At 33.1% G+C, this 24,449-nt stretch overlaps 3 protein-coding genes, 1 long non-coding RNA gene and 1 other non-coding gene across 8 annotated transcripts; 2 read left to right on the forward strand and 3 right to left on the reverse strand.

Annotated features, from left to right (window-relative positions):
• Window positions 1–1,149: 1,149 nt before the first annotated feature.
• Window positions 1,150–6,271, reverse strand: LOC123914492. Of its 4 annotated transcripts, none has more exons than XM_045965691.1 (6): window positions 5,882–6,271; window positions 5,623–5,769; window positions 4,208–4,257; window positions 3,972–4,049; window positions 3,119–3,722; window positions 1,150–2,173 (listed from the first exon to the last, which is right to left on the reverse strand). In XM_045965691.1, the coding sequence occupies exons 2-6, from the start codon at window positions 5,767–5,769 to the stop codon at window positions 1,583–1,585; spliced, it is 1,470 nt and encodes a 489-aa protein (XP_045821647.1). In that variant the 5' UTR covers window positions 5,882–6,271; the 3' UTR covers window positions 1,150–1,582. The 4 variants fall into 4 exon arrangements, with proteins under 4 accessions (XP_045821647.1, XP_045821649.1, XP_045821648.1 ...); XM_045965693.1 differs by having other exon boundaries at window positions 4,214–4,257; window positions 5,623–5,799; window positions 5,882–6,267; XM_045965692.1 differs by having other exon boundaries at window positions 4,214–4,257; window positions 5,882–6,213.
• Window positions 6,272–11,483: 5,212 nt separating this feature from the next.
• LOC123919023 lies at window positions 11,484–13,719 on the reverse strand. The gene is made up of 2 exons (XR_006813007.1): window positions 12,971–13,719; window positions 11,484–11,762 (listed from the first exon to the last, which is right to left on the reverse strand). It is a non-coding gene; the product is annotated as an uncharacterized LOC123919023 (long non-coding RNA).
• Window positions 13,720–14,452: 733 nt separating this feature from the next.
• LOC123914669 lies at window positions 14,453–15,211 on the forward strand. Its single transcript, XM_045965858.1, has one exon. The coding sequence runs from the start codon at window positions 14,453–14,455 to the stop codon at window positions 15,209–15,211; it is 759 nt and encodes a 252-aa protein (XP_045821814.1).
• A 3,592-nt stretch (window positions 15,212–18,803) lies between these two features.
• On the reverse strand, window positions 18,804–22,797 carry LOC123918062. Its single transcript, XM_045970000.1, has 2 exons — window positions 22,197–22,797; window positions 18,804–19,342 (listed from the first exon to the last, which is right to left on the reverse strand). The coding sequence occupies exons 1-2, from the start codon at window positions 22,476–22,478 to the stop codon at window positions 19,169–19,171; spliced, it is 456 nt and encodes a 151-aa protein (XP_045825956.1). The 5' UTR covers window positions 22,479–22,797; the 3' UTR covers window positions 18,804–19,168.
• A 1,298-nt stretch (window positions 22,798–24,095) lies between these two features.
• On the forward strand, window positions 24,096–24,168 carry TRNAK-CUU. Its single transcript has one exon. It is a non-coding gene; the product is annotated as a tRNA-Lys (tRNA).
• Window positions 24,169–24,449: the final 281 nt, after the last annotated feature.

The following is a 24,449-nucleotide window of genomic DNA, read 5'->3' on the forward strand; positions in this document are numbered from 1 at the left end:
GCTAGGGATGTGGCCTCTCTTGCTAATATATGAGCGACCTCATTGGCTTGTCTCCTAATAAACTCGACTCGGGAGTTTCTAAAATGTGTGTTAAACATGGTCCTAAAGTCCTTAATAATATCATCAAGATCAGACTCATCTTTATTCTTACTATGAAATTTAGTTACAACAATTTGTGAGTCAAGCTCGAAATCCACATGCTCCGGTTGTCAATCTTGAATCTACTTCATGGCATGCAACAGTCCCAATGCCTCACCAATGTCCACGTATCGTAATTGATGGAGAGAACCATTCCATCTTAGCAAGTACAAAACTTCCTTGATCATCTCTAACACATACTCTTATATCCACTTTATTGAGAGTAGTGGAGAAGGATGCATCTATATTGCATTTATACCTTCCAATAGATGATTTGGACCACCTAGTACCCGCTATAGTTGGTTGAATATTGCTTTGCTTTTGTTTCATTTCTTGTGCTTGGTTCCAACTTGTTAAGAGATTAATGTTACGATCACACAGAATATTTGGCTGATTCTACTTCATTTCTCCACAATTTTTTGATGTTATTCATTAGAATATCACTCATTTTTGTTATTGATGTTATTTATAAGTATTTGTTTTTATATTATTTAAATAGAAAATGACTCTTTTTAAAATGTGTTTCTTTCGGTTAGGAGCTCAATTTTCAAATTTTTTTTGGACGGTCCTAGTTATTGTGATTATTAGGTTGAACAACTCATGTGGCTGGGTTAAAGACATAACTTCTTCATGTTTGTACGTTTTTAAGTAATGTTTGTGACTTCTTCATATTAAAAAAAAACACTGGGGTATTATAGTAATTTGAATGAGATCATTGATTGGGTTACCCAAACAGACATGGCATAAAAAACCAAAAAGACATATATCTTGCCTCCTAGTACAGATTTTTTTATTGCAATATTTATAGAATCCAAATGTTACTAGTTTTAAATAAGTTTGCTAGTGCTTTCAATGCCTCACATTTTTTTATTTGCTTAACATTGTCACAAAATATATAATCATATGCCTCATTAATTATAGTAGTGAATATTTAGTTGACTAAAATAAAATTTTATCCAATTACAGATCTGTTGTTAAAAGTGCATCTATGTATGATGCTAAAAATTCCTGTTTGTCCATTGACAATGAGAGTATATTCAATAAGCTTGGTTAAGAAATTGTAAATGAGCACAAGCAAACATGAAGATGGAGTACAAACAACATGCTTGTCGCAAAAACAAAAATTCACATTTACAAACTACAAAGTAAAACTACCTACTGCAGATAAGTCACTGTAATCTAGAGCTATTTTTCATTTAACAACATGCTTGAGGTAGTTACGTTCCATCACGAATCCTGTCCAAATTCCTTGCGGTTGCATGAAAGTTAATCGCTGTGAAAGTCTAATGAAAAAGTCGGAGTGAGTATTTGATGCAATGTTAAGACGCAAAATCAAACGGATGGAACAGTTTGCTCCATCTGCATTTCCTGCATTGAAACACATGCTGTCACAACAAAAAGCCACCCCGAATGCATGCAAAACCTTTGTACAAAAAGAGGTCTTTTAGGAGCCAAATCTTCTTCTTTTCTTTTCCTTTGTTTCCTTCGTTGGAGTTGGAGTTGCAGGTTCAATTTTTTTAGGTCCACCAAAAGCTTTCTTGATGTGTAAGGGTTTCGCTGAAGATGGAGAATCCTCTTTACTACTACTAGGCTTCTTCTTGGCTACATGTGAAAGCCCAGAAACAGGATTGCTTACATCAGCTGTCTCTGCAACATCGATCTTTCGGTTACCGGAACGAACACTTCTGACTTTCACAGGAGGATCTTGAACAGGTAATACCATAGAGTTAGAGTCGACATCAGCATGTATGTCACTCTTAGTGCAAACCGTGCCAATCTCCCTCAGTGCATGTATGTCACTCTTAGTGCAAACCGTGCCATTCTCCCTCAGTTTTTCAGTGACAATTTCTCTCATGAGTAGCGCAGATTTATATTGACGAGTGTTCTTGGAGTAGAAAATCAAAGCATTGTTGGCCAGTAGAAGCATGTCTCTGAAAAGTTCTATCTTTGAATTAATTTTTTTGTTGCTAATGCTTGACCTTATAGTGTCGAAGTCCATGTGTCTTCGGATTAACTGCCTGTACCTTGCTCGCTTCTGCTATGAAAAAAATTTGTGCATATCAAATCATGTTACTTGCCATTCTTTGCAGCAAATCTCTACTTTGCTTAATGGTAAACAATTTCAAAAGTAGGAATAAAATGAAAACTTTCATTTTTACTTAATAGCACATAGCATTATTATTCGTACGTAGCAGCAATGACATATTTCTGTTAGTCATGTCAGCACTAAATAAACAAAGATTCAAATCAACAATAAAAGGGAATTTTCTTAAAAGAAAATTATTGAAATCAATAAGGAAGTATTTTTTTGCAAGAACTAAAAGAAGAAAAATCCTATATTTGCATGATAAAAAAACATATTTAAATCTACAATAAAAAACAGTTGGAATTTATAATCATCGACATTAGTGGATGATAATTATTTTCAATCCAAATTTTCAATCCAAATATAGAAACATAGTAGTAAAAAGTAATAACATTAAATTAGTTTGTTTAATTCATTGAACACTGAATTCTTCTTCCAAAGGTGAAATGCGGTGGTGGAGGCATTGTGGTGGTGGAGGCATTGAAGCGTAAAATCAATGATGACGTTTCAGGAGGGGCTTTGATAAATCGGATTTGGTAGCTTATGCAACTTGATTGGGAGGTGGTTGTGCAACATGCGTTTAGGGAAAGCACCCTATGTGCTGATGCTCTCGCAGACGAGGGGTGTTCATTATGTGAAGAAACTCGCTATTTTGAGGAGTGTCGTCCTCAGACGAATCACTCGGTGACTGCTAATATACTATGTTAGGAATCTCTGTTCCGCGCATAGTCGCGTTGTAATCTCTCTTTTTTCTGGGCTTTATGCCCTCTTTGTAACCAAAAAAAAAAGAAATGCAAATCCTAAGAACCTAGTGGACCTACCATCAAAAGATTTATTGTGCTATAAAAACTGAAAAACCAACTAAAGAGGATAGAACGGAACTTTTACACATACCTGGCTATCATGCTTGCGAGTAAAGCAAGAAGCGCCTTTAATTTCCATAACAGAATCTAAAATCTCCATCATATCTTTCATTTCATCCTTTTTCAAGTTCGTATTCTCCTCAGTTATACCAGAAGATTTAACAACCTCGCCACAGTTACTGGTAGAACTTTCTTTCAACCTGGACACATCAATTGAAAAATCACTTTCTCTTACACTCGCTTCATTAATATTTCTGCTACAATCCTTCCTCTTTCTCTTCCCTCTCCGTTTTTTACAACACCCTCCCTGTCCTTCATATACAGTATCTGCCAACTTATCTACATTCAGAACTTTCTCATGTTCAGTAGACCCTGAAACACCTGGCGTAATCTCCATGTCTTCAGAAGACATTGCTGGAACTTGGCATTCATGAGACCAGTTTGTCTCGGTTTGATGTGTAAAACTCCCAGCAGAGAGCCCGTCCTTTGACGTCTCTTTGGTGGAAGATTCGACTCTCTCCAATTTCTGTGAAGGAACGCGTAATTCTGGTTCAACTGAGTCGTTTTCAACATGACAATCATCTCTTTTCTCGTTCTTGTCAGCTTTAAGGGATTCAAGCCTTGATTGAAGAGACCTGAAACAAAGATGTTTACCGTAAACTCTACCCAAACCAATGGCAGTCCAACAGTGGAGCATAGAAGTCTTCTGAATAATTACTGACCTAAAGATTTGTCGTTCAAAAAAGGAAAAGAAAAAAGTATCTAGTGTGTACAACAACCTATAGATTTGGTGGACATTTCATTCAATAAAAAAACTAGAAGAAATTGAGACAACATTTATTTCAGAATCTCAACTTAAAGAGGAAGATAGTTATGCAACTAACCCAATTGAATTTTCGGATTTCTCCAAAGCTCTCTTAAGCTCTTCTACTCTTTTCTTCTTAAGCTCCTCAAACCAAGCCCTAAGAGTATCATGTTATCATATAATACAATGAGATATAGTATACAAGTGTTATGCTGTCTTTGGAGGGTATCTCATTAAATCTAAACTATAAAAAAATGTACAGCCAAATTGGCAAAATTTAAACAAAACTAAATGAGAAGAAACGATTCTAATTACGTGCACCCTGAATAGCGCTGTTGTATGTCTTCATATTTGGCTTTACAAACCTGCAAAATGATGATTCCCCGTCAAAAATAAATTCAACAGTTCAAAAGACATACATGTTCATAAATTAGGAACAAAGTAAACCTAACAAAGTAAATTAGGTATATGTTTTACAGCACCTAAATATATGTGATACTAACTTCATGAACTGTGATGTGAACATTTTAGAAGTTCTGAACTGCAGAATAGACACTGCAATTTTTACACTTAAACTATGATTATAATTGTTACACTGCATAATACTAGGGGTGGGCAAAAATCCATAAAACTAAACCGAACTGGAAAACCGAATTGAACCAAACTGGTTTTTTACCGAACCGAACTGCAGAATAGTAGTATTTTACACCGAGTTCGACTCTTGGTGGTAAAAATTCTTGACCAGACTTTACTTACCTTGCATCCGAACTCTCTGGATTACTGGAACCCCTTCCCCTGGGAACCAGAGGATTAATACCAAAAAAGAATAGTATTTTATAGAACAAAAACATGTCTTTTAGGAACTCCAAGCCATGTGCTTACAATAGAGAGGTTTGGCAGTTATTAAATACTTGAACAAAAGGGTATATAAAACCTTAACAACCATATGCATATGATACAATGATACATATACAATAACAAATGCAACAAATTGAATAAAGTAGCACACCAAAACAATTAACACCACGTGAATACACTACCCATACCCAATTCATACACAAAACATGTTCTCCAAATATAACTCTTTTTGTTCCATACATCATACATTACTTTAACTATCTATATATTCAATACATATGCATGCACTTTCCATTTATTATTAGTTTTTGTGTCACATTCTTCGGTTCCAGTCAGAAAGGTGGGTCTAAAGTCCAAACATAAATTCACATTTTTTTATTAAATTCTAGCCAAATCAATACTCCCCGGGTCACTATTATAAGCAAAATACCACTTTTTAACTTCATTATATGACCTATATTATGAACTAGATACATCAATTTTCTAATGAACTTAGAAAGTGATTTTTTTTTCTTATAATACTACATCCGGTTGTATATATAAAAAAAATGTTTAATTCTTAGATTCATTATATACATCAATTTTACGATGAATCTAAAAAGTAAATTTTTTCATCGTATAAAACCGGAGGGAGTATTAATTAGTAGTAAATTACAATTACTAGAATAATCTAAACAATGAATATGTTCAATGAGTTGTCAATCAAGACTATGCAGCAATACAATAATGTACTACAGTTCCAAAAAATTGAACCAATAGTATTAAATTAAATTACTTTTGAATTGACTTTAAAACATTGTAATAAAAATATTTATTCAAAAATATTATACTAATGGAAAATATTTAATTAATATTTATTTATTTAATATTACCTCGGGTGTGATAGCGTATGGAGAAAGGGTTCGAGCTCGGAGTTCAGCAGCGACGACGGACCAATCACGAGTGCCGTGTCGGAGAACAGCACCACCAAGAAGAAGCTCCTCCCACGTACCCCAATTCACAATCACTTCCGCTCCCATCTTCGTACACGTGTACGTTCACGATTAAAACTATAAAAAAAAAAAAAACTTCCTATTTTTAACTTCCTTATCCTACGCACCCGGTTAACGTTAAAGAAACACACTAACTAACCTCGTAAATTAAAAACCACCACCTTCTCCGATTATCCTTAAAAACATGTTCCCGACGGAAAATTCAGATGAAATGCGGTTTCTTCATTTCTGGGTGGGTTTTATTATACCCAAAACAAAAAAGTTTGATTTTTTGTCTGTTACTGAGTGGTTGCGTAAGAGGGGTTGAAGGAATTGATTAGATGGAGAGGGACACGAAAAGGTTTGAAATTGAAATTGAAATTGAAATTACGAAATGATGTAATAAGAGGGACAAAACTAAACGATGGACGATAAAGATGATAGAGAATAAATAATGTAAAAATGTTGTATTTTTTTTTTTGCATTTTTTGTATGTATAGTAGCGTAGTTTTTTATAGTATTTTGGGGATATTTTGGTGAAATGACGATTATGGTCTTGATGGTTGCTTTTGGCTTTATATATTCTTTAATTAATGAATGTTGTCTTTAAAGATTGCGCGCTTTAGTCCAATGGAAGGGATGGAGTCCTAAAATTTCAAACTATGGAATGGATGAGATTGTACCTATGTTATGTGGCTTTAAAACCGTTGGATCTAGATGTATACACAAATCTAACAGATCTGTGATGATTACAATCTATACAGTACTCTCTTCGGTTTTTAATATAAGAGAAAATTTAGTTGTTGGATTCATTGAAAATCTAACGTAAATTTTTAATTAATTTAAAAAGTTATATTTATCTTATATTAAGGACTGAAAAAATACTTTTTAAGTGTTACTTCTAAGTTCTAACTACTGTGCGCTATTCATATAATTTACTTTCACTATAATTTTTTATTAATATATAAAACAAATGTTAGCATACAGGAGTAAGATACTATTCAATTTGTATCGACGAATAGTTTTTAATAAGGGTTTGTCTAACATGTGCAATATTGTACATGTTAAAGTAACCAAAAATAGAAACTATTTAATGAAAAACAATAATTATTTATTAAAAAATCAAACATTTAATATGAAATTCACAAATTCCAATGCAAACTTACTATTTTGAACTTATTAACATGTGTAAAGTTGCACATGATAGAAAAACTCTTTTAACAATACATAATTAAAAATATTATTGATCAAAATTCTGCATTGACATATGTGTAGTGGTAAAAAATGACATTTAAGAAAGAACATGAGAGTATAATAACGATGTCCCTTAATTAAAATAAATAAAGTAATTCATAATGGTAAACAAACTTATTCAAAAAAAGAAGAAAAAAAATCATGGTCAAATAATAAATTAAATAAATCGATAAAAAAAAAAATTGAACTTTTTAAATAAGTGTTACCTAAGTTTATGGTGAATGTGAAATTTAAACTTTTTAAATAAGTCCCTTATATATAATATTCAAAGTATTTTGTTTTTAAATTCGAATTTTAACGTGAAGTTTGTTAAACGACAAACGAATATGGTTGTCCATAAGTTTGTTAAAGCGATTATTTCTTGAGCTAGTCGTTATTACCTTAGAATGTTACCTTTATGGGATCAATGTTGATGAGTATTTCGTGGAGGCTGCAACCAACTTTTTTCTTTGTAGGGCTGAAACAATTCCTTTTAAATTTTTGGGATTGCCGGTGGGAGCCAATCCGAGAAGGTTGATCACGTGGAAGCCGGTAGTGGAGTCGATGAGAAAAAGGCTAAGTTGTTGGAATGGACGTCATCTATCAATTGGAGGTAGAGTTACTTTGATAAATTTGGTCCTTTCTAGTTTGCCGCTTTATTTCTTTTCCTTTTTTAAGCCTCCTAATTCCTAAAGGAGTTATCAATGATCTTATAAAACTGCAACGCAATTTTCTGTGGGGTGGAGGAATGGATGAAAAAAAATTGTGTTGGGTTAGATGGGAACATATTTGTTTACCAAAAGATAAGGGTGGCTTAGGGGTGAAAAATTTGGAAATTTTTAATCAATCTTGAGCAAGTGGAAGTGGAGGTGTGTGGTAGATACGGAAGCGATGTGGTATAATTTATTGAAATTCCGTTATGGAAATCATTTACGTAATTTGTTGAGTCGGGTGGTGTATTTCCTAGTGTTAAGGATTCGTTTTGGTGGAGGGATATGATGAAGGTGGGCAAAATAGAAGACGATGTTTGGTTTCCAAAACATGTCAGTAGCGTTCTAGGAGATGGGAAAAGAATTGGCTTTGGGAATGAAAAATGGATAGGGGCTGCCCCTCTTCAAGAGTTGTTTCCAAATTTATATGCAAAAAAATTCGATCAATATGTTGAGGTTGCTAAGCGGTTGGTTGGTAGTAGTGCGAATAGAATGTGGAATTGGAATTGGTGTTTTAATTTGATATCAGAGGAGGAGGTAGAGCTGCTGGATTTGCGGCAGCTGCTGGTTGGCGTGGAAATAGTAGAAAATCAGCAGGACAATTGGCGCTGGATACCGGACAATTCAGGTATTTTTCTGTTAAATCCGTTTATGGTTTTCTGCTGAACAGTAGGATTGTGTCCGAGTTAAACCAGAATACGTTAACAGCATTAGAGTCCCTTTGGAAGAATGATGTTCCATCAAAAGTTGGTATTTTTGGATGGAGATTAATTTTTGAAAAACTCCCAACAAGAGCAGATTTAGCATATAGAGGTATATTAAACAATTCTCATGATGTAACGTGTGTTTTTTGTTTTACTGATTTAGAGGCAGGGACGGACCCAGAAGTTTTGCGTCGTGGGGTCACTATAAAATTGAATCATTAAATAAATATAACACTTTCAAAGGCATAAAAATACATCATAATTGTTCTCTACGACCTTTCATATTTTAATAATATTGAATAATTTTCTCTTTTTCAACATCCAGAAAAATATCTTTCTCGATATAAGTAACTAAACAATTATTTAACCAGTCATCTCTCATGCGATTTCGCAACCGATTCTTGATAATATTCATTGCAGAGAATGTTCTTTCAGCTGTTGCAGTTGCCACCGATAACATCAGAGATAATTCCAAAAGTAAATATACCAACGGGTACACAACATGTTTTCTGGTCTCCACTAGCTTTATAGAGAGGTCGTTGATCCCCCTTAATTCTGAAAATTCATTATCAGAGCATACATCTAAGAAGTAATTCTCAAGCTGGCAATCTAGTGCTAATAGTTCGATCGGGAAAAATTCTGAAGGATAAAACTGCGCTAAACAAACCAATTTTCCCTTATCAAATGCAGAAAATGAATGCCTCAGACTTAAACAAGCTACACAAAGAAGTAACTCAGTATTCGCTTCTGTAAAACAATTATTCAACTCTTGAATTTGTCGATCAATCACTTCATAGAACAATTAAACTTGAAAATGATATAAATTAGAAACTTTCTCCATTCTTCGCTTTGACTTTTTTTGTACTGGTTTAAATAAATCATTCATATTTGGAATGTCAACTTCATTATGCTCACAAAATAATGAAACATCATTGAGCAAAGAATCTCAGCCATTATCCCTTATGGCCTGTAATCTCTCTTTGGTCACTTTGACTAATTTCATAGCATTTACAATATCTTGATCACTTCTTTGTAATGCTTAAGATAATTCATGAGTAAGTCCTAAAACATTTTTCATCAAGTGCAATATGAAAATAAACTCAAAAGATTGCATATAACTCAATGCATCACCCTTTTGATTTGCATCTGTTCCTTCTTCCTCAACCATTTCTAATTTAATCTCTATCACTTGGATGATAATATGAAATTCTTTTGTCCTTAACCTAGAAGTCGATGATTGCTCTGATGATTTTCTTTTGAAAAATCTCTCCATTGTTGTTTATTGCTAGAACTAGAAGTAAAATAAAAATGACACAATTAAAACTATTTTCATTCATGGCAAATACTAAAAAACCCTAACAATGGAATTTCATCCGATAACACAAATTCAAGTTCAACAAGGTGATAATATATGTTCAGTTTTGATTACAATAATAAAACAAGTAATGAATGCATAAGAAAGAATTAAGCTTAAAGAATTATAGTTAAATTAAAAAAGTAAAATAAAGGGTTTACCTCTTAGAAGATCTAACAATGGAGAAAGAGAAGAAAAAATGGAGGAATGTTGAACAAGGGAGTGTACGATGCTGAACAGAGAAGTTTTGACGGTGGCAAAATGACGTGTTGCCGTCGGCACTTGCCGTGTTGTCGCTGGTCAGTAGAAGAAGACATGAGAAAAAGGTAAATATGAGAGTTGAATTTATGGATGTTTTGGATCAAGTGAGTGTGGGCCTGAGTGTAGACTGCTATAAATTTATTTACTAATTTATTTCTTATATAATGGAATATATATGTATAGTAGCAGTATATAAAAAAAAAATCCACATCAAAGTGGGGGCATAGGCCCACATAGCACCCTTCTTAAGTCCGTCCCTGTTTAGAGGATTGCAAACATCTCTTTTACAATTGTCATTTCACTAGACAAGTGTGGAGCTCCATTTCCTGTTGGTTGTGCTATGAGTATAATTATGAGGGTGAAGGGTGGAAGCATTTTAATTCTTTTTGGAGACATTTTGAAAGACAAAAAGGGAGTAAAGGTAAGACATTTTATTTGACTTGCTACAACTTGGTGCATTTGGAAACTTCGTAATAACATTGTGTTTCAGGGAGCTATTGCTAACCACGTTCAATTGGTTGACCAAATCAAATTCATTTCATGGTTATGGTTTATTGGGCGTTCGGGAAAATTTTGTAATTATTCTTATTATGATTGGTGTGTGAATCCCTTAGTATGTCTACTGAACAATTAAGGGATTTTATTGTATTTGTAAGGATTTGAGTACTCCTTGTACTCCTTATTAATACAAAGTTTGCTTATAAAAAAAAAACCAAATCCCTTACTATGTGTAACTAAATTTTCAAGATTGGTCCTTAGGGAATTCTGATTATTATTTCTCTTGAACAATGTGATTATCATTTGATATGATCAATGAATTACGAAGTTAGTTTCTTTGATTATTCTTTATGCTTAGTGTTTTATATGAATTAGCTACTTATATGATGATTTCAATGATTTGTTTTACTATGACGATAGGAATGAATCATCGATCTAGGAATAATTAATCAATTGACTTTCACTTAAGACATTTCATATTGTTAATTGAGATTTAACAAATTAAAGTCTGTAATCCTCAATTGATCATAGATTACTTAAGACATTAGGAATCGATGATCAATGCAGAGGATTATGTTACCAAGATATTGGGCATAATCACTTGAGATTTAATCTAACCATGAAACTAAATGGAGCAATTTGTAATCATACATAAAGTTACCAAGAGAAGTAGTAATTAGATGAACCAACAAGGACCAATCGCTTCTCTTCCATTGATTTGAATCCAAGTTATTTCTAAGTTTATGATAAAAATCCAAACTAAGTTAAACTCCCCCCTTTGCAGTTTAATTATTAATCCTAAATTAATTTAATTGTTTTGTCAAAATTGAAACAATTAATGTGAATACAAACTTTGATTTTATTACTTGACGACTATTTAGTACACTCGCTAAATTTCTATCACTCATCATTTTTAGCATTAAAAAATGCACCACTCCCCCTTCTCTGCAAATTGGATTATGCGACAAAAAAATAGCAGACACTTCATAAACAGAAACAAAATGAAGAATATAAAGTTTATTTAACAAAGTTACAAAACCGAAAAGAGTTGCGCTTAATGAACATTATCCCAATTATAACGGAAACATGAATGAAAACTATTTAAGTTTAACATAGTAATTTTACGGTTGCATTTGCATACACTACTTGCCTTATCTTTCAAAGTTATTCACCTCTTTCCACAAGTCCAATGTGGACATGTTCAAACTATTCTTAGATTTGAAAGACCACCTAGAAATTACAGGCATCAGTGCTTCCATGATAGTAGAGGACAAGGACCCGCTGCAATAGAAAAATAACGCGGTTACATGCAATTTTTGATTTGGCTGTTTATCTGAGATCGAACTGTTCAGATTACACAAAACAAAATCAGTTCAAAACAATCTCTACCATTCTTTTGAGATCCGGCAGTGAGATCAAAAACTGCGTGACACGTATACCAAAAGGATTTTTTTATCTGGTATACCAAAATCTGATAGTAGATGATTTTTTTTCTTACTTTTCTAGGCGTGTGTTCTTTTGAAGGAGCTATACCAAAAGGTTGTTGGGTCATGAAGTGGTCCAGTGTCATCACATTGGGCTTTGAGCAATCACATAAGTGACTTAGACATCACATCTTGACCCAAAAATCTTAAGGCATTATGGATCGTCTCACTTATATAATGTCCAACATCCATTTTTCCAACTAATTTGAGACTCTTATACTTAAAATACCAATAAAGGTAAAGGGAATGAACCAACTGTTGACAAAATCATAATAGCAGTATTAAAAGGATTCCCATCTTTTCTGCAAAATCCCTGCTATAATAAGAGATCTAGTAGAAAAGAGATAATGGAATCAATACATTTTACCCTCCACTAGATTCAAAGAATCTAAGCCAATCATAATATGCTTGTTTGGTTACAATAATAATATGCTTTGATCATATGGAAAAAGGATAATCCTAGCATATCATTTCAGAATCCATTTGGAAGATCTTATTTATAATGAAATGACACTACAGTAGAAAAGTTTTCAATGTAACATTCTTTTTGAAAATCAAAATGATAATATTTTGAGCCAAGTTATAAGAAAAGGAAATTGGCTAAAAAAACACCAGGGAATGCAGGTGACCTCAGAACCACATACAAGCTACCGATTGCTGCATCCGTGAACCATAATTAATCACGATAAGAGAAAAATGTTTAGGAGTAAATTTCAAATTTAGTAAAGTATCACTCTCTCCCCTAATTAATCTTTAATATATATGGAAACTTGTCAGTTAAGTTAGTACTTAGTAGCATCTATTCAACAGATACTAACTAAACATATTTCACATACTTGAGACATTAGTTACTAAATTTAGTGTTTACTCAAAAGTTATAGACATCATAATGCAAATAGCTAAAATATGAGAAATCTGTAAAATCATCACTTCCATGTAAAAATTTCCAAAAGAAGGAGACAAAAAGGGATAAACTTTGAGTATATTTGATAAAGGAAAACTTACCCTTTAGAGATCATAGTCAGATAAACTAGATATAAATGCAGGAAGGGTCCAAGATGAGTGAAAAAAGACAGAAAAGAGAAGCTTCTGATCAACCAAACTCCATGTAAAATGAGTCAAGTATATGTACACATAGAAAGAGACATCCAAAAGTGACAGCTAACTACAACACACTACACAGTGACTAATTCAAACTTTGGTTCCAACTTCCAATTCTATTTTCATTCATTGAAAATTGTTGTTTATAGAGTAGATAAAGTATTAGCAATTGTTGTTCACACAACTAAGGATCATGTGAGGTCCATGAATAGCTCATTTTTCAATTCATGAAAGGAAATAATCAAATGATGAGTTGCAAATTTGCAATCTGGGACCTACCAATTTCCTCAACACCTTGTGTTGACTTTATGATGTGTTATTAGAAATCACATTAATTCATGATAAGAATCTAAGAGAAGAGAGATTCCAAAAAATCTGATGAGGTTAATTAATTTCTGCATACTTTAGTTAATTCATCTGCATAACAATTTAGTATACATTGCATAGATTTATCTTTGTGACTCTGCTAAATTTTACATAACACAAGTGTGACTAGAAACAAGTTTAACAGTTTTGCTAACCGATAAATTTTCTTAAACAAGACTAATATGAACTTAATATCACATAGAAACTTGCAGGGGGCACATATCACAGCTCCACTTACATCATCCTCTGCACACACAAAAAATCGCAAAATATAAAGAACTTATATGTGCGCTTCACAAAAATATCACAAAATGTATCAGTATTTTTTGAATAAAAAATGTAAAGAAGGATTTAATGTGCGCTTCACAAAAGATAAAGAATTTAAACGAAAAAATAAAATAAAAAAATTAAACTGTTATAAATAAATAAGATAAAGAACTACTAATATAATTGTACCAAAAATATACATGAAAATCAAAAGACCTCCATTTGACATCAAAATATCATTTCTCTCTATTTTAAAACCCTGCATTCACTTGGGAGAGAGCAAGGTGAATAAAACAAAACAACAGTTTGGCATCCAGTGTTAATTCCATTAAGAAAAAGTTGAATTGTTTTTTGTCTAAATCTAACCAAAGTTCCACCATTTGGAAGCACAAGGGGTTAGTACTACAAAGCACTATTTCTGAGTGATGTAAGTTCGATTCTCACTCTAACCAAAGTTCCTATCACTCTTTATTGTCTTTTTAATGCCTTGGTGTGTGAGTATGACTCTGTCAAAATCTATGCTTGCTCACCCCAATTCTAGTAGAAATGTCCCAATAAATGCACCCCCCCCCCCCCTACACACTCACCAAAACACACACTCTTTTCAACTAACATTACTATATGCCCCCTCTAATTATAGAATGCAGTATACTCTATAATGAATGCTACTACTACCTCTTTGAGAAAATCCTAATCCCAATCTCAAAACCATTAACAAACCTTTCCTCAACTTGATTCAGCAGTTTTTACCAAATGGGTTGCTGTGTAAGCAGTAATAAAGCCTTAACCACTTCTGTAGCAACAATTCAACCACCAAAATCTTCACAAACAAATGGAACAAACTTTCAACTAGAGGAAGAAAAAGTAAAAGAAGTGCTTTTAGAAACCCCCAAACAGAACCCAAAAAACACTATCAAAACAGAACCACTAAAGCCATATAGAAACATAAAGGCCTATGACAAGGTTAATCAGAAGAAACAAACATTGTCCATTGACAAAGGCCATGATAGGTCAGAATCTTGCAGGTTAAGAAAAACCATGCCAACAATGCCAATAGCTAGCAGAGAAAAAACCGGCAAAAGGGTCAACGGTTCTCCGATCAAATTGCTTAAAAACTGTTCCTTTCCCGGTGATATTGACGACAGAAGTGTTACAACGGTGGTTCATGGTTCAAGGAATTTTGGGTCTGCGAGATTTGTTCAGTGCAGAGAGCAAGTGGGTCAGAAAATGGTCAACGACGGAATACATCGCCGGAGAGATCTTGGTGAGTATTCTTTCCGACGGTCTCGGTTACCGGTCACTCGAGCCGACACCGTTGCGGCTAGATCAGTCGTGGGTAGGAGCCAGTCTGCAAGAAAAACGAATCGAGCTCCGGTTGCAAGGTCGAGAACAGTGTTGCCGGAGAAAGGTCGCCGGCAAACGGAGATACCGGCAATGGAGAGTAAACGGTTTAGTGTTAATGAGTCGCTGGAAAATCCATCGGTGTCATTGGAATGTTTTATTTTTATATAGGTTTCTGAAATTTTCCGGTGATTGTGGTGGTAGTTGTGGTGGCGCCACCAGTTAGCCACCGTTGACCGGGTGAAAGTGACTGATTGTGATTTATATTTATTTCTGTACCTTGTTAGATCTTTGGAGTTAATGCATTTTGGTGTAAATACTATTACTGTTACCATTATTAATCACAACTCACAAGTCATCTTTGACATATGGTTAATTGGTCGAGTGATAATTGACGCTGAATTTGGTAGAGAGGATCACGATATCATCTCCGCAACTATGATTGGGAGCGGATTAGAAGGAACAACTTTATACTAAAACTGACCCCAAATTAGATTAGGCGGTCCAATGGACCGAATATATTGATAATTAATAAAATAACATAAAAATTATTAATCCATGATTTCTAACTTTGTCAATTATTCTCTATGCTCACTTTAGCAACAAAAGATGTGTAAAAATAATATTAGTGGTTAGAAATTTTACTCTTAACGTAAATAAGTGGGGTCTGAATTTGAATCCCGACTCTGGTATATATATATAATGCAATGTCACTAATAATTGAGCTAAGCTCACAAGGATAAATGAATCTTATTTTAATACATCGTTCCAGTATGTTCTTTGATTTCTGATTTTGTTTGACAAGCACAAATGAGACAAATATTTCATTGGAATAAAATATCACATATCATTTGATCCGATAATAAGATTTATTGATCTAATGGCGAAAACAAATTTATAAATGCATTGATTGATGAAAGATTTGTTTCACTTACCCTAATTAATATGTAACACCATTATATTCATTTGATTTTATTTTTGTTAACCGCATGCAACTGCAAAAACTAATTTAAGTTGCTTCGAGAAATTAGTTTTCATATGCACCGATCAATAACCAAATATCACGCATCAAGTGATCAAACATCTACTATCTATGTCACATCACATGTTATTGTGTTAATAAGCTTAATTTTATAGAAGTGATATATCTTTTTGACAATTTTATTATATTTCTTGATTTGTATATAAAAACCTTAATATTTCTTAATTTTATTATATTTTATTAGTTTTAAGAGGGAGGAAGTACACTTACTATTGTTCAGGATTATTTTTTAAATGTTTTTTGTTTTTTTTACAATAGGAGTTTTAATTAAAATACTTGGAGGACTAGTTTAGAAGTTGACATAATTTGTGGGGGTATGGGGCTAGATATGGTGAGTGTAGGGAGTAGAATCTTCAAAACTAAAGTATTGTTAGAGCATACACATCGGTGTTTTTTAGCATGAAAAGCAACGCTCTATGTCAGGAGCACATGGATAATTCAAAGCAATCCATCGTTGCTACAGTGCAAGGCATTGCTTTGTTTACCAACGATTACAAATTGACACATGGTATAAATGAGAACTGCAACGGCTATATCCCATTTATTTTAAAAAAATTGAATCATGTTTGGTATAAATAGATATCTCACTTCATTATTTTTTTCATTCACATCTAGTCTTAACTATTTATTCTATCTCTTTTATGTAGATGGCTTAAAAACTGCACATTAGTTAATTTTAACGTAAACAATGGTACTAGTAAAAATGCCATAAATAAACTACTTAAGAGGCTTATTAATTTTGAGCAAATGTGATAAGTGTTAGTACTGAATTTGATTTGAGGATGGAGGGAAACCCATGTTATGTTTGTACCGTTTACAACCAATATAGTGGTCCTTAATTTTTTTTATATCAAATTCGTTACTGCTGCTTTATCTTGGTGGGATTATAGTTTGAATAATATTTTAGAGTGCCATCTATATAAAAATAAAATAAAAAATTTGGATTCTTTCATAGGTTCATTCCTCTGAAGCATAATAAGAGACAAATAAATTATCTGCCATCAATCATGTAGAAAGAAGGAATGTCTGGAGGCTCAAATCTCTAAGTTCAAAATTGAGCCCAAAACCATAAAAGCACCAACTTGGTATCCATGGTGTGGTGGACACTATAGAATATAATATTTTATGTTTTTCATACCTTTGGAGAAATTCGTCAATATCTGCCTCCACTGAAATTCAAATGGGTTATGGTTTTTATTACACTCTTGAAATCAAGAGAAAGAAGTGTGAGTAATGTTTGCTTCAACCTCAATTTCTTTTAAGAAATTATTGATTTATGTTTACTCTAAGTTTTGAATGTATAAACAATATGAAGATTTTTTTAAAAAAAAAAAATAGCGATATATATATATTAGGGGTAGTAATCCACTAATCCCCAACATATCAGCAAGTAACAGGCTACTTAACTGACTTGGACAATTATCATAAAACTTTGTACAATAACCCAAAGAGCACCTCATACTAGCAAGTGCATCCAAACACATGTTTGCCTCACGATAAGAGTAGTACACAACCACCTCCCAATCCAACTCCAAAAGACGAAGAATCTTCTGAACTAGAGCACTTCCATTAGGTGTCCCTCCGAAAGACGACGAATCTTCTAAAAAAAATTTAGGTTAGTGACGAGTGAGGTTTGTGATGACCAAAATAATTTCTATATACAATTAGGTTAAGTAAACATATCTGCGCGGCCTAAGGTGGTGGCCTGCTCCTTCCGGGCCAGTCCCACTCTATAATTACTGCACTAATTTTAGAGAAATCATGGTACTAAATAAGTAATCATACCCGTATTATACTCATATCAAGACGTTTTCATTAACAGAATTCAAATTCAAATCTTTACTAGAACAATTCTTCGTCAAATTTTACTTATGAAACCTTTTTTAGATCATACATATGACTAACAAGTAATGAAAGAGCTAGAAGAAGCAAAAACATCTGAAGCTTTTAGAGAAACTTAAAACACTTTTTGAGACTAGACTACCATGACAGAAAGACTTTAATTACACCAAAACATAGTTCATTGATTACTATGTCAAAATTTGAACATGAGTTAGTATCTAACTAATCATGCAGCTGCAACAGAAGAAATTGCTGATAAAAAAGATCCAGAGTAACCATCCCATGATTTCGTAGTGCGATTCACATGCGCAATCACAATGACCGAAATAGCAACAAACACATTTGTAACCGGGACCCCAATTTATAAAAACCATGGATTGAAACACTCAAGGCGAGTGAGAAGAAAATACTGGCTCAAACAGAATTCAAAGAAATAGCAATGTTGCAGAAGAGGGGGAGGTTTTCATTAATAAGAAAGATGATTGCAAGAAGAGTTAGTAGTGAGGAGGAGTTTGATAGGTCGAGAAAATGCTTGTCGAAGAACTTGAGAATATCAAAATTAATTTCATGTTCGGCGAGAATAAGAAGACCATTACATTTATTTTCGGTGTTTTTCATATTTGAGGAGAGAACTACTAACAAGAAGCAAAAGGGCAAAGTTAATGTTATTGCCGCCACATTCGTGTTCTGTCGCGAAAAAAGGCTTCGTGATATTAAGCATTTTCCTTACTCCATCTATCTCATATTATTGGTCTTTTTAAATATCAATAAAACATTAATTGCTTTTTTTTTTTCCTTCTCATTAATAAACATTTATATATTGGTAAATGAAACTCGTTTTATTATACCGAAATAAATTGGCACACTCGATGACTTTTTAAGAAGTGCGTGCTCATAACCTTAAACGACACTTGACAGGAACCGAAGTACAGTACATGGGATGCCTTCTTCACAATACTATATATAGTGTGCAAGAGGAGACTCATACAAGATAAATCTATTGATAACTGAGATTTACATCATTAAGAAAATGCTTCCAAAGCATCATCAAAATTAAGAAAGCAAGTTTAGACAGAAATTGATCTTGTGCTTCAATTGCAAAATCTAAACTAAATCCTATATTACATGTAAGAAAAACTATTAAGAGAATTCATCAAGGTAAAAATGGAATGAAGAAAAACCCCTTGATCTTCACAGAAAATGCATATAAACCCCTTGATGCAATATGGTGAACATTGTCACATTCAAACTTCATTGGTCATATTAGGCCTAGTGTTTGAAGTCGAACAAGGTAACGTGTTATGCTGATGAGAAGGCCACGAAATCCGTTCTGGACAACACGGAGCAGGGTGAGCAATGAATGTAGGAATCACATCTCCAGGCATTAAAACCGAAACCTCACTTGAATATACAGTCATCTGCAGAGTGTAGAAAAACCAGGATGAAATTAATACACAACTAACAAGGACTTGACAAACCATTGAACATTGTAACAATAGAGGAAACCAACAATTGCTTCTTTGTTTGCTTAGTGTGTATAAAGCCATGACTTTCAACAGCACACGACAACCTTGTGTGTTATAGAATAAAACATGTTATTGATAACAACCACGTGAAATCGATCACGGTTAGACTATTTAACAGATGAAGCGAACTACGTGGTGATACAAATTAGGCTTAAATATGCAAATAGACCCTACAAATTTTTAGCTAAATATTCAATCAGGCTTAGCTAATTAAGAGCATTAAGATCCTGCAAAGATTCGGACAACTGAACCGATGCTAAACATATGAACCAAGATCTAGCTAATGAAATATATGGCATCAATCAACAACAAAAATCAAAGTTTACAGTGAGATTCAATATGCACAGAAACTACTCCTAGTAGCCCTCACTTGTGTATCAAATGAAATGAAGCAATAAACAATGTATCATAAATTCGACAGCAATACACCAGATATTAAATGCAACTATCTAAAACATATGGCTCAGAGAAATAAAATATACAATATAACTGCTTTTGGATTTAAAAAGTCAACGTTTTGCGCATATAGAACACATTGAGAGCTTTCTGTCTTTCACAATTTAGTTATAGTTAACAGGCTAGTTTTAACTCTTCAAACATTACAGCGATAAAATTTATGAGCTTGAAGTCACCACGTTATCAAGATAGTGATAAAGGCGCATCCCATCAATTAATAACAGTTTCAGATATACCGAATCAAGATCCGCATTCTATATTTCTACTTTCCTATGTGATTCTTTTCTAATCCAATTTACTACCGGGCAATGATTTGTTACAGTAATAATGTCGAGAGGACTTTTATATCACATTTTTTATAATAAGAAAAAGAAATCCAACATGATCTCTAGGTAGTATCATTGTCATAAACAATAAAAAGAATCCTTGTAGAAATTCTAAGTGCATGGAGCATTTGCTCAAAGTTCATATTTTTTAATCTGTATTCCATCAACACTGGACTAAGATCCTTTAATGTGATGTAAATACCAAACAAATAAGCTCTTAAATTATATAGTTTGATTGAGAAGTGTTTCACTGCCAAATCCCATTGGCCAATACCAAAGAATCATTAATAATTTTGTTAAAGATAAAAGAAACAGACCCATTACAGACAATGTCCTAATCAACTATCAAATAACTATCAAGTTGTGCCCTTCTACTGAACAAAGATTGGATAAGAAGGTGGTAGGTCCAAGGTGTTCCACCAATGAAATGGCATAGGGTAGACAACACTATAGTTACATAGAACTAGCTCATTATAGGATACTAAACTAAAAACTAAAATATTAAAAGCTGTGTATAATCCAAGAAAAATACATAAAATAAAGAGTAAAATATATCATATGGTTACTTTCTCTATTAGCAGATACTCTCTCCGGCCTTAATTATAAGCAAATTTTCACTTTTTAGATTCATCGAAGAACTAATGTATCTGGTCTATAATTAAGGTCAGATATATTAGTTATCCAATGAATCTAAAAAGTGGAAAATTGCTTATAATTAAGGTCGGGGGGAGTAAGTTTGGCAGTTACCACCACGGTTTAGTGCGTAAGTGGTTGGTGCGCAGTGTGTATATGAGTGTTGTAAACCATAGGTGGGGTATTGAGTTCGATTCATACTCGTCAAAAAAAGATAAGCCTAGCACGTAAAAGTTGACCATGTGTCTATAATCACAGACATGGACCAACCGTACACGGTATCAATCATCAAAGAATGGAGGTGGTGCTATAGCAAATGAACAACCAAAGGACAATGTGGGTCTCAACACTAACCACAAAAAGATGTACAAATAAATATCACTAGTCTTATGGCTAGGGACCAATTGTTAAGTTGAAACTTTGCAAGGAGGACCACTCCCACCTCCATCATAAAACTTGAAGACAATTACAGTTCCATCATAAATTTTGATGATGAAGATTGTTGACAGAACGTGCAAATTGAAAAATACCAATAGGGTGTGGACAAACTAAGTTAAAACTTCATTAGAAAGAGAAGGAAAAAAATGATTTATCATGAGCCATTGCTAAATTCAGATCTGATATGTGCTCTAGCTAGCTTCTATTTCAAGGGAAAGTTGGAGATTAATTATGAAACCAAACTATTAATCCATTATTATATAATTTCACAAAAGCAAAACAATGCATAATAATTGAAGGTTTGGACAAATTAAATAAGAGAAAAGTAACAACCTTTTACAATTAGCTACACTAAAGAAACCTCTAGTGGGAAACCATGATTCCAAATGAACATGGAAAATGCTCAAAACTTTTCAAAGAACATTAAAAAATATGCATGGAGATGCTAAGGAATAAGGAAGACACTGAACAAATATAAATACAGATTGAATTAAACATGTCAGAGAATTTCATCAAGAAACAGAAACAAAACAAGACAATAAATTCTCAGAAAAACACTAGATCTAGCATTCTGAGAGAAGAAACATACTATATTTGACAGAACAACAAAATTAGTCAACAACAAAAAAACAACTTTTTAAAGTAAGTCAGTTAAAGATAATCACTTATTAAGAAATCAAAACAACCAACCAAATGGGGAGAGAAAAAATTAACAGCATTGTCAGCTAAACTAGAAAAACAAATCTGACACTAAACAATAAAATAAAAAATTGGGAATCATAGAAAAAGAAACCACTTTTAGTAGCACTAAAAATTTAAGTCTTTCTACTTTCATCACTTGCTAGAACCAAATTAGAGATAAAAAAATTGATTTTTTTTTAGTGATAACTTACTTTGGGTGATGGGTAAGAGAGTTTGCCATTGGAACCTATCTGAGACTCAACGTGACGGTGGCTCCGGCGACCGGAAGGTGAAATAGGAGGTGAAATGGGTCTAAGAAATCTCTCAAAAATAGCCATAACTAAGAACATGGAAATGAGAATAGCAGTAGCTACAAAACCAAAGGAAACAGCATTGACTGAACTGTCAAAGTTAGTCCAATGTTCATCTCTGTGAAGGTCAAGTGGTGAACCTGTTGGTGGCCATTCATTGTTGTTGTGTTCTTCAACAGCCATTTTTTGTTGCTAAATTGAGGGTTCTGGTTATGCTATGAATCATATGATGTTGTTATTGTTGTTTTTGTTACCATTTGTGGGTTATGTGAAGTACTTCCAACATAGTAATTGTCTATGACAGTACTAAAGGTTGTGTTGTTTGGATTGAGAGAAGAGGATGAAAAAGTAGTAGTGGTGTATATCAGAGAAAGGGAAAAACTTTGGAATTTGGATAGGAATACTCTGTTGTATGTATGTATGTCTCTCACCCTTTTTTTATATTTGTGAAAAACAATAAAAACAAGAAAGAAACAACTCTTCCTTCCACTTTTGGGGTTGCCCTTTTACCCCACTTCCTATGAGTACTTTCAACCGTCTATATGTATATTTGATTTTATATTCTTCGTCCCAAAATATAAGAACTCTTTAAATATAAGAACTCTTTGACCATCGCATGTATGTCAATACATATTTTTGATTATGAATATTTTTAATTTTATATTACTAAAAATTATAGAAATTTGATATTTTAAAAATATACATCGAAACAAATCAAACAAGATCTAATATTTACATTCATATATTTTTAGAAAAATACGATCAAAATAAGACATATGAATAATGCATTTAGTCAAAGAAATTCTTATAAAATGGGACGGAGGGAGTATTTATAGTGAATAGCAAAATACCCTTTTGAAATCGTAAAATTTGTCAAATATCCCTTTAAATTTTTTGAAATGTCAAATAAATTGAGTGGCATATGTGAAGTTGCCCCCTACTTTCGTTGATTCAGTCTGCGATGATGACATGATCGTTAACAGTACATGTGATGCCTATTAACTTGAAATTTAATTTGTCTAAACAGGGGGGTGTTAGAGAGAAACAGAGGGAGATGGAGAGAGAAAGAGCGGGGGTGGGGGTAGAGAGAGGAGAAAAGAGAGCGGCCGAAAAAGATGGAGAACAGTTGCAATAATAACAACATCCTTGTGAAATAAACAAATTAGTCCGAGAATAAGATAGGAAACTAGGAAGAGAGGCGGAATAGAGAGAATGAAAGGGAGAAAACATAAAGGAAATAGTGGAGAGAGGGAATAGTTGCGGCAGCAACTCTAACCACCACCACAACAACAACAATAATCTTGTAAAATATTCAAATCAGTCCCTAAATTCAACAAACTAAAAGCAAAATGCACCCTGAAAATTTTAGATTATAAACAAATTGCCCCCTCAACTGAAGTGAATTAGCCGGATTCCATATGGAGTGGATAATGATCCTCCATGTAACAGTTGCAACAATAACAAATTTGCAAAATATAACGAAAATTACCAATATAACAAATATAATGGATCAATTTGTAACATTAATTAGTTAATGGACCAAATATGAAACCAATAAATAAGTTAAGAGATCAATTTTCTAATTTAACTATCATTGTAACATAAACTTGATTTTAGTCGAATCGATTCACTTAAGATAATACTCTCTATTTAGCTAAAATAAGGCATGTACAAATATAATCTTAAAAATAACACTGATTAAAAAAAAACTTAAAAATAATACATTCAATATATCGAAAGTTTTTTTTTAAGCAATATATTGAAAGTTTAAACATTCATCTTTTCATGTGTTTTTAAAAAGCCCGTCTAGCTCAGTTGGTAGAGCGCAAGGCTCTTAACCTTGTGGTCGTGGGTTCGAGCCCCACGGTGGGCGATATGTTTTTTGAGATAATTTTGTTTTTACTTTTTTTTTTTATAAAAGGAAATTGCTAACAAAGTTTACTTGAGGCCTATGTTTTTTTTTTTACAAGAACTTGAGGCCTATGTTAAGAAACTAATTCTACAGATATAATTGGAAATTAAATAGTGCAGTCGATGTCTTATTTTTTTTTTACGCAAATATCTTAAATGTTCTAAAAATATCTTTTCTACATATTTTTTTTTTAAATAATTGAAATGATAATAATCATTGTAAATTCACACACACAAGTGGAT

Source organism: Trifolium pratense, linkage group LG3, assembly GCF_020283565.1.
Source record: "Trifolium pratense cultivar HEN17-A07 linkage group LG3, ARS_RC_1.1, whole genome shotgun sequence".
Lineage (NCBI taxonomy): Eukaryota > Viridiplantae > Streptophyta > Magnoliopsida > Fabales > Fabaceae > Trifolium > Trifolium pratense.

Excerpts from the sequence above, each read along its gene's own strand:
- LOC123914492 (XM_045965691.1), bottom strand. The coding sequence starts at position 5,769 with ATGGGAGCGGAAGTGATTGTGAATTGGGGTACGTGGGAGGAGCTTCTT. Across the intron at positions 4,258-5,622 it reads CATACGCTATCACACCCGAG|GTTTGTAAAGCCAAATATGA; the intron begins GTAATATTAAAT and ends ATCATTTTGCAG. Across the intron at positions 3,723-3,971 it reads AAATCCGAAAATTCAATTGG|GTCTCTTCAATCAAGGCTTG; the intron begins GTTAGTTGCATA and ends TCTTTGTTTCAG.
- LOC123914669 (XM_045965858.1), top strand. The coding sequence starts at position 14,453 with ATGGGTTGCTGTGTAAGCAGTAATAAAGCCTTAACCACTTCTGTAGCA.
- LOC123918062 (XM_045970000.1), bottom strand. The coding sequence starts at position 22,478 with ATGGCTGTTGAAGAACACAACAACAATGAATGGCCACCAACAGGTTCA. Across the intron at positions 19,343-22,196 it reads TCTCTTACCCATCACCCAAA|ATGACTGTATATTCAAGTGA; the intron begins GTAAGTTATCAC and ends TACACTCTGCAG.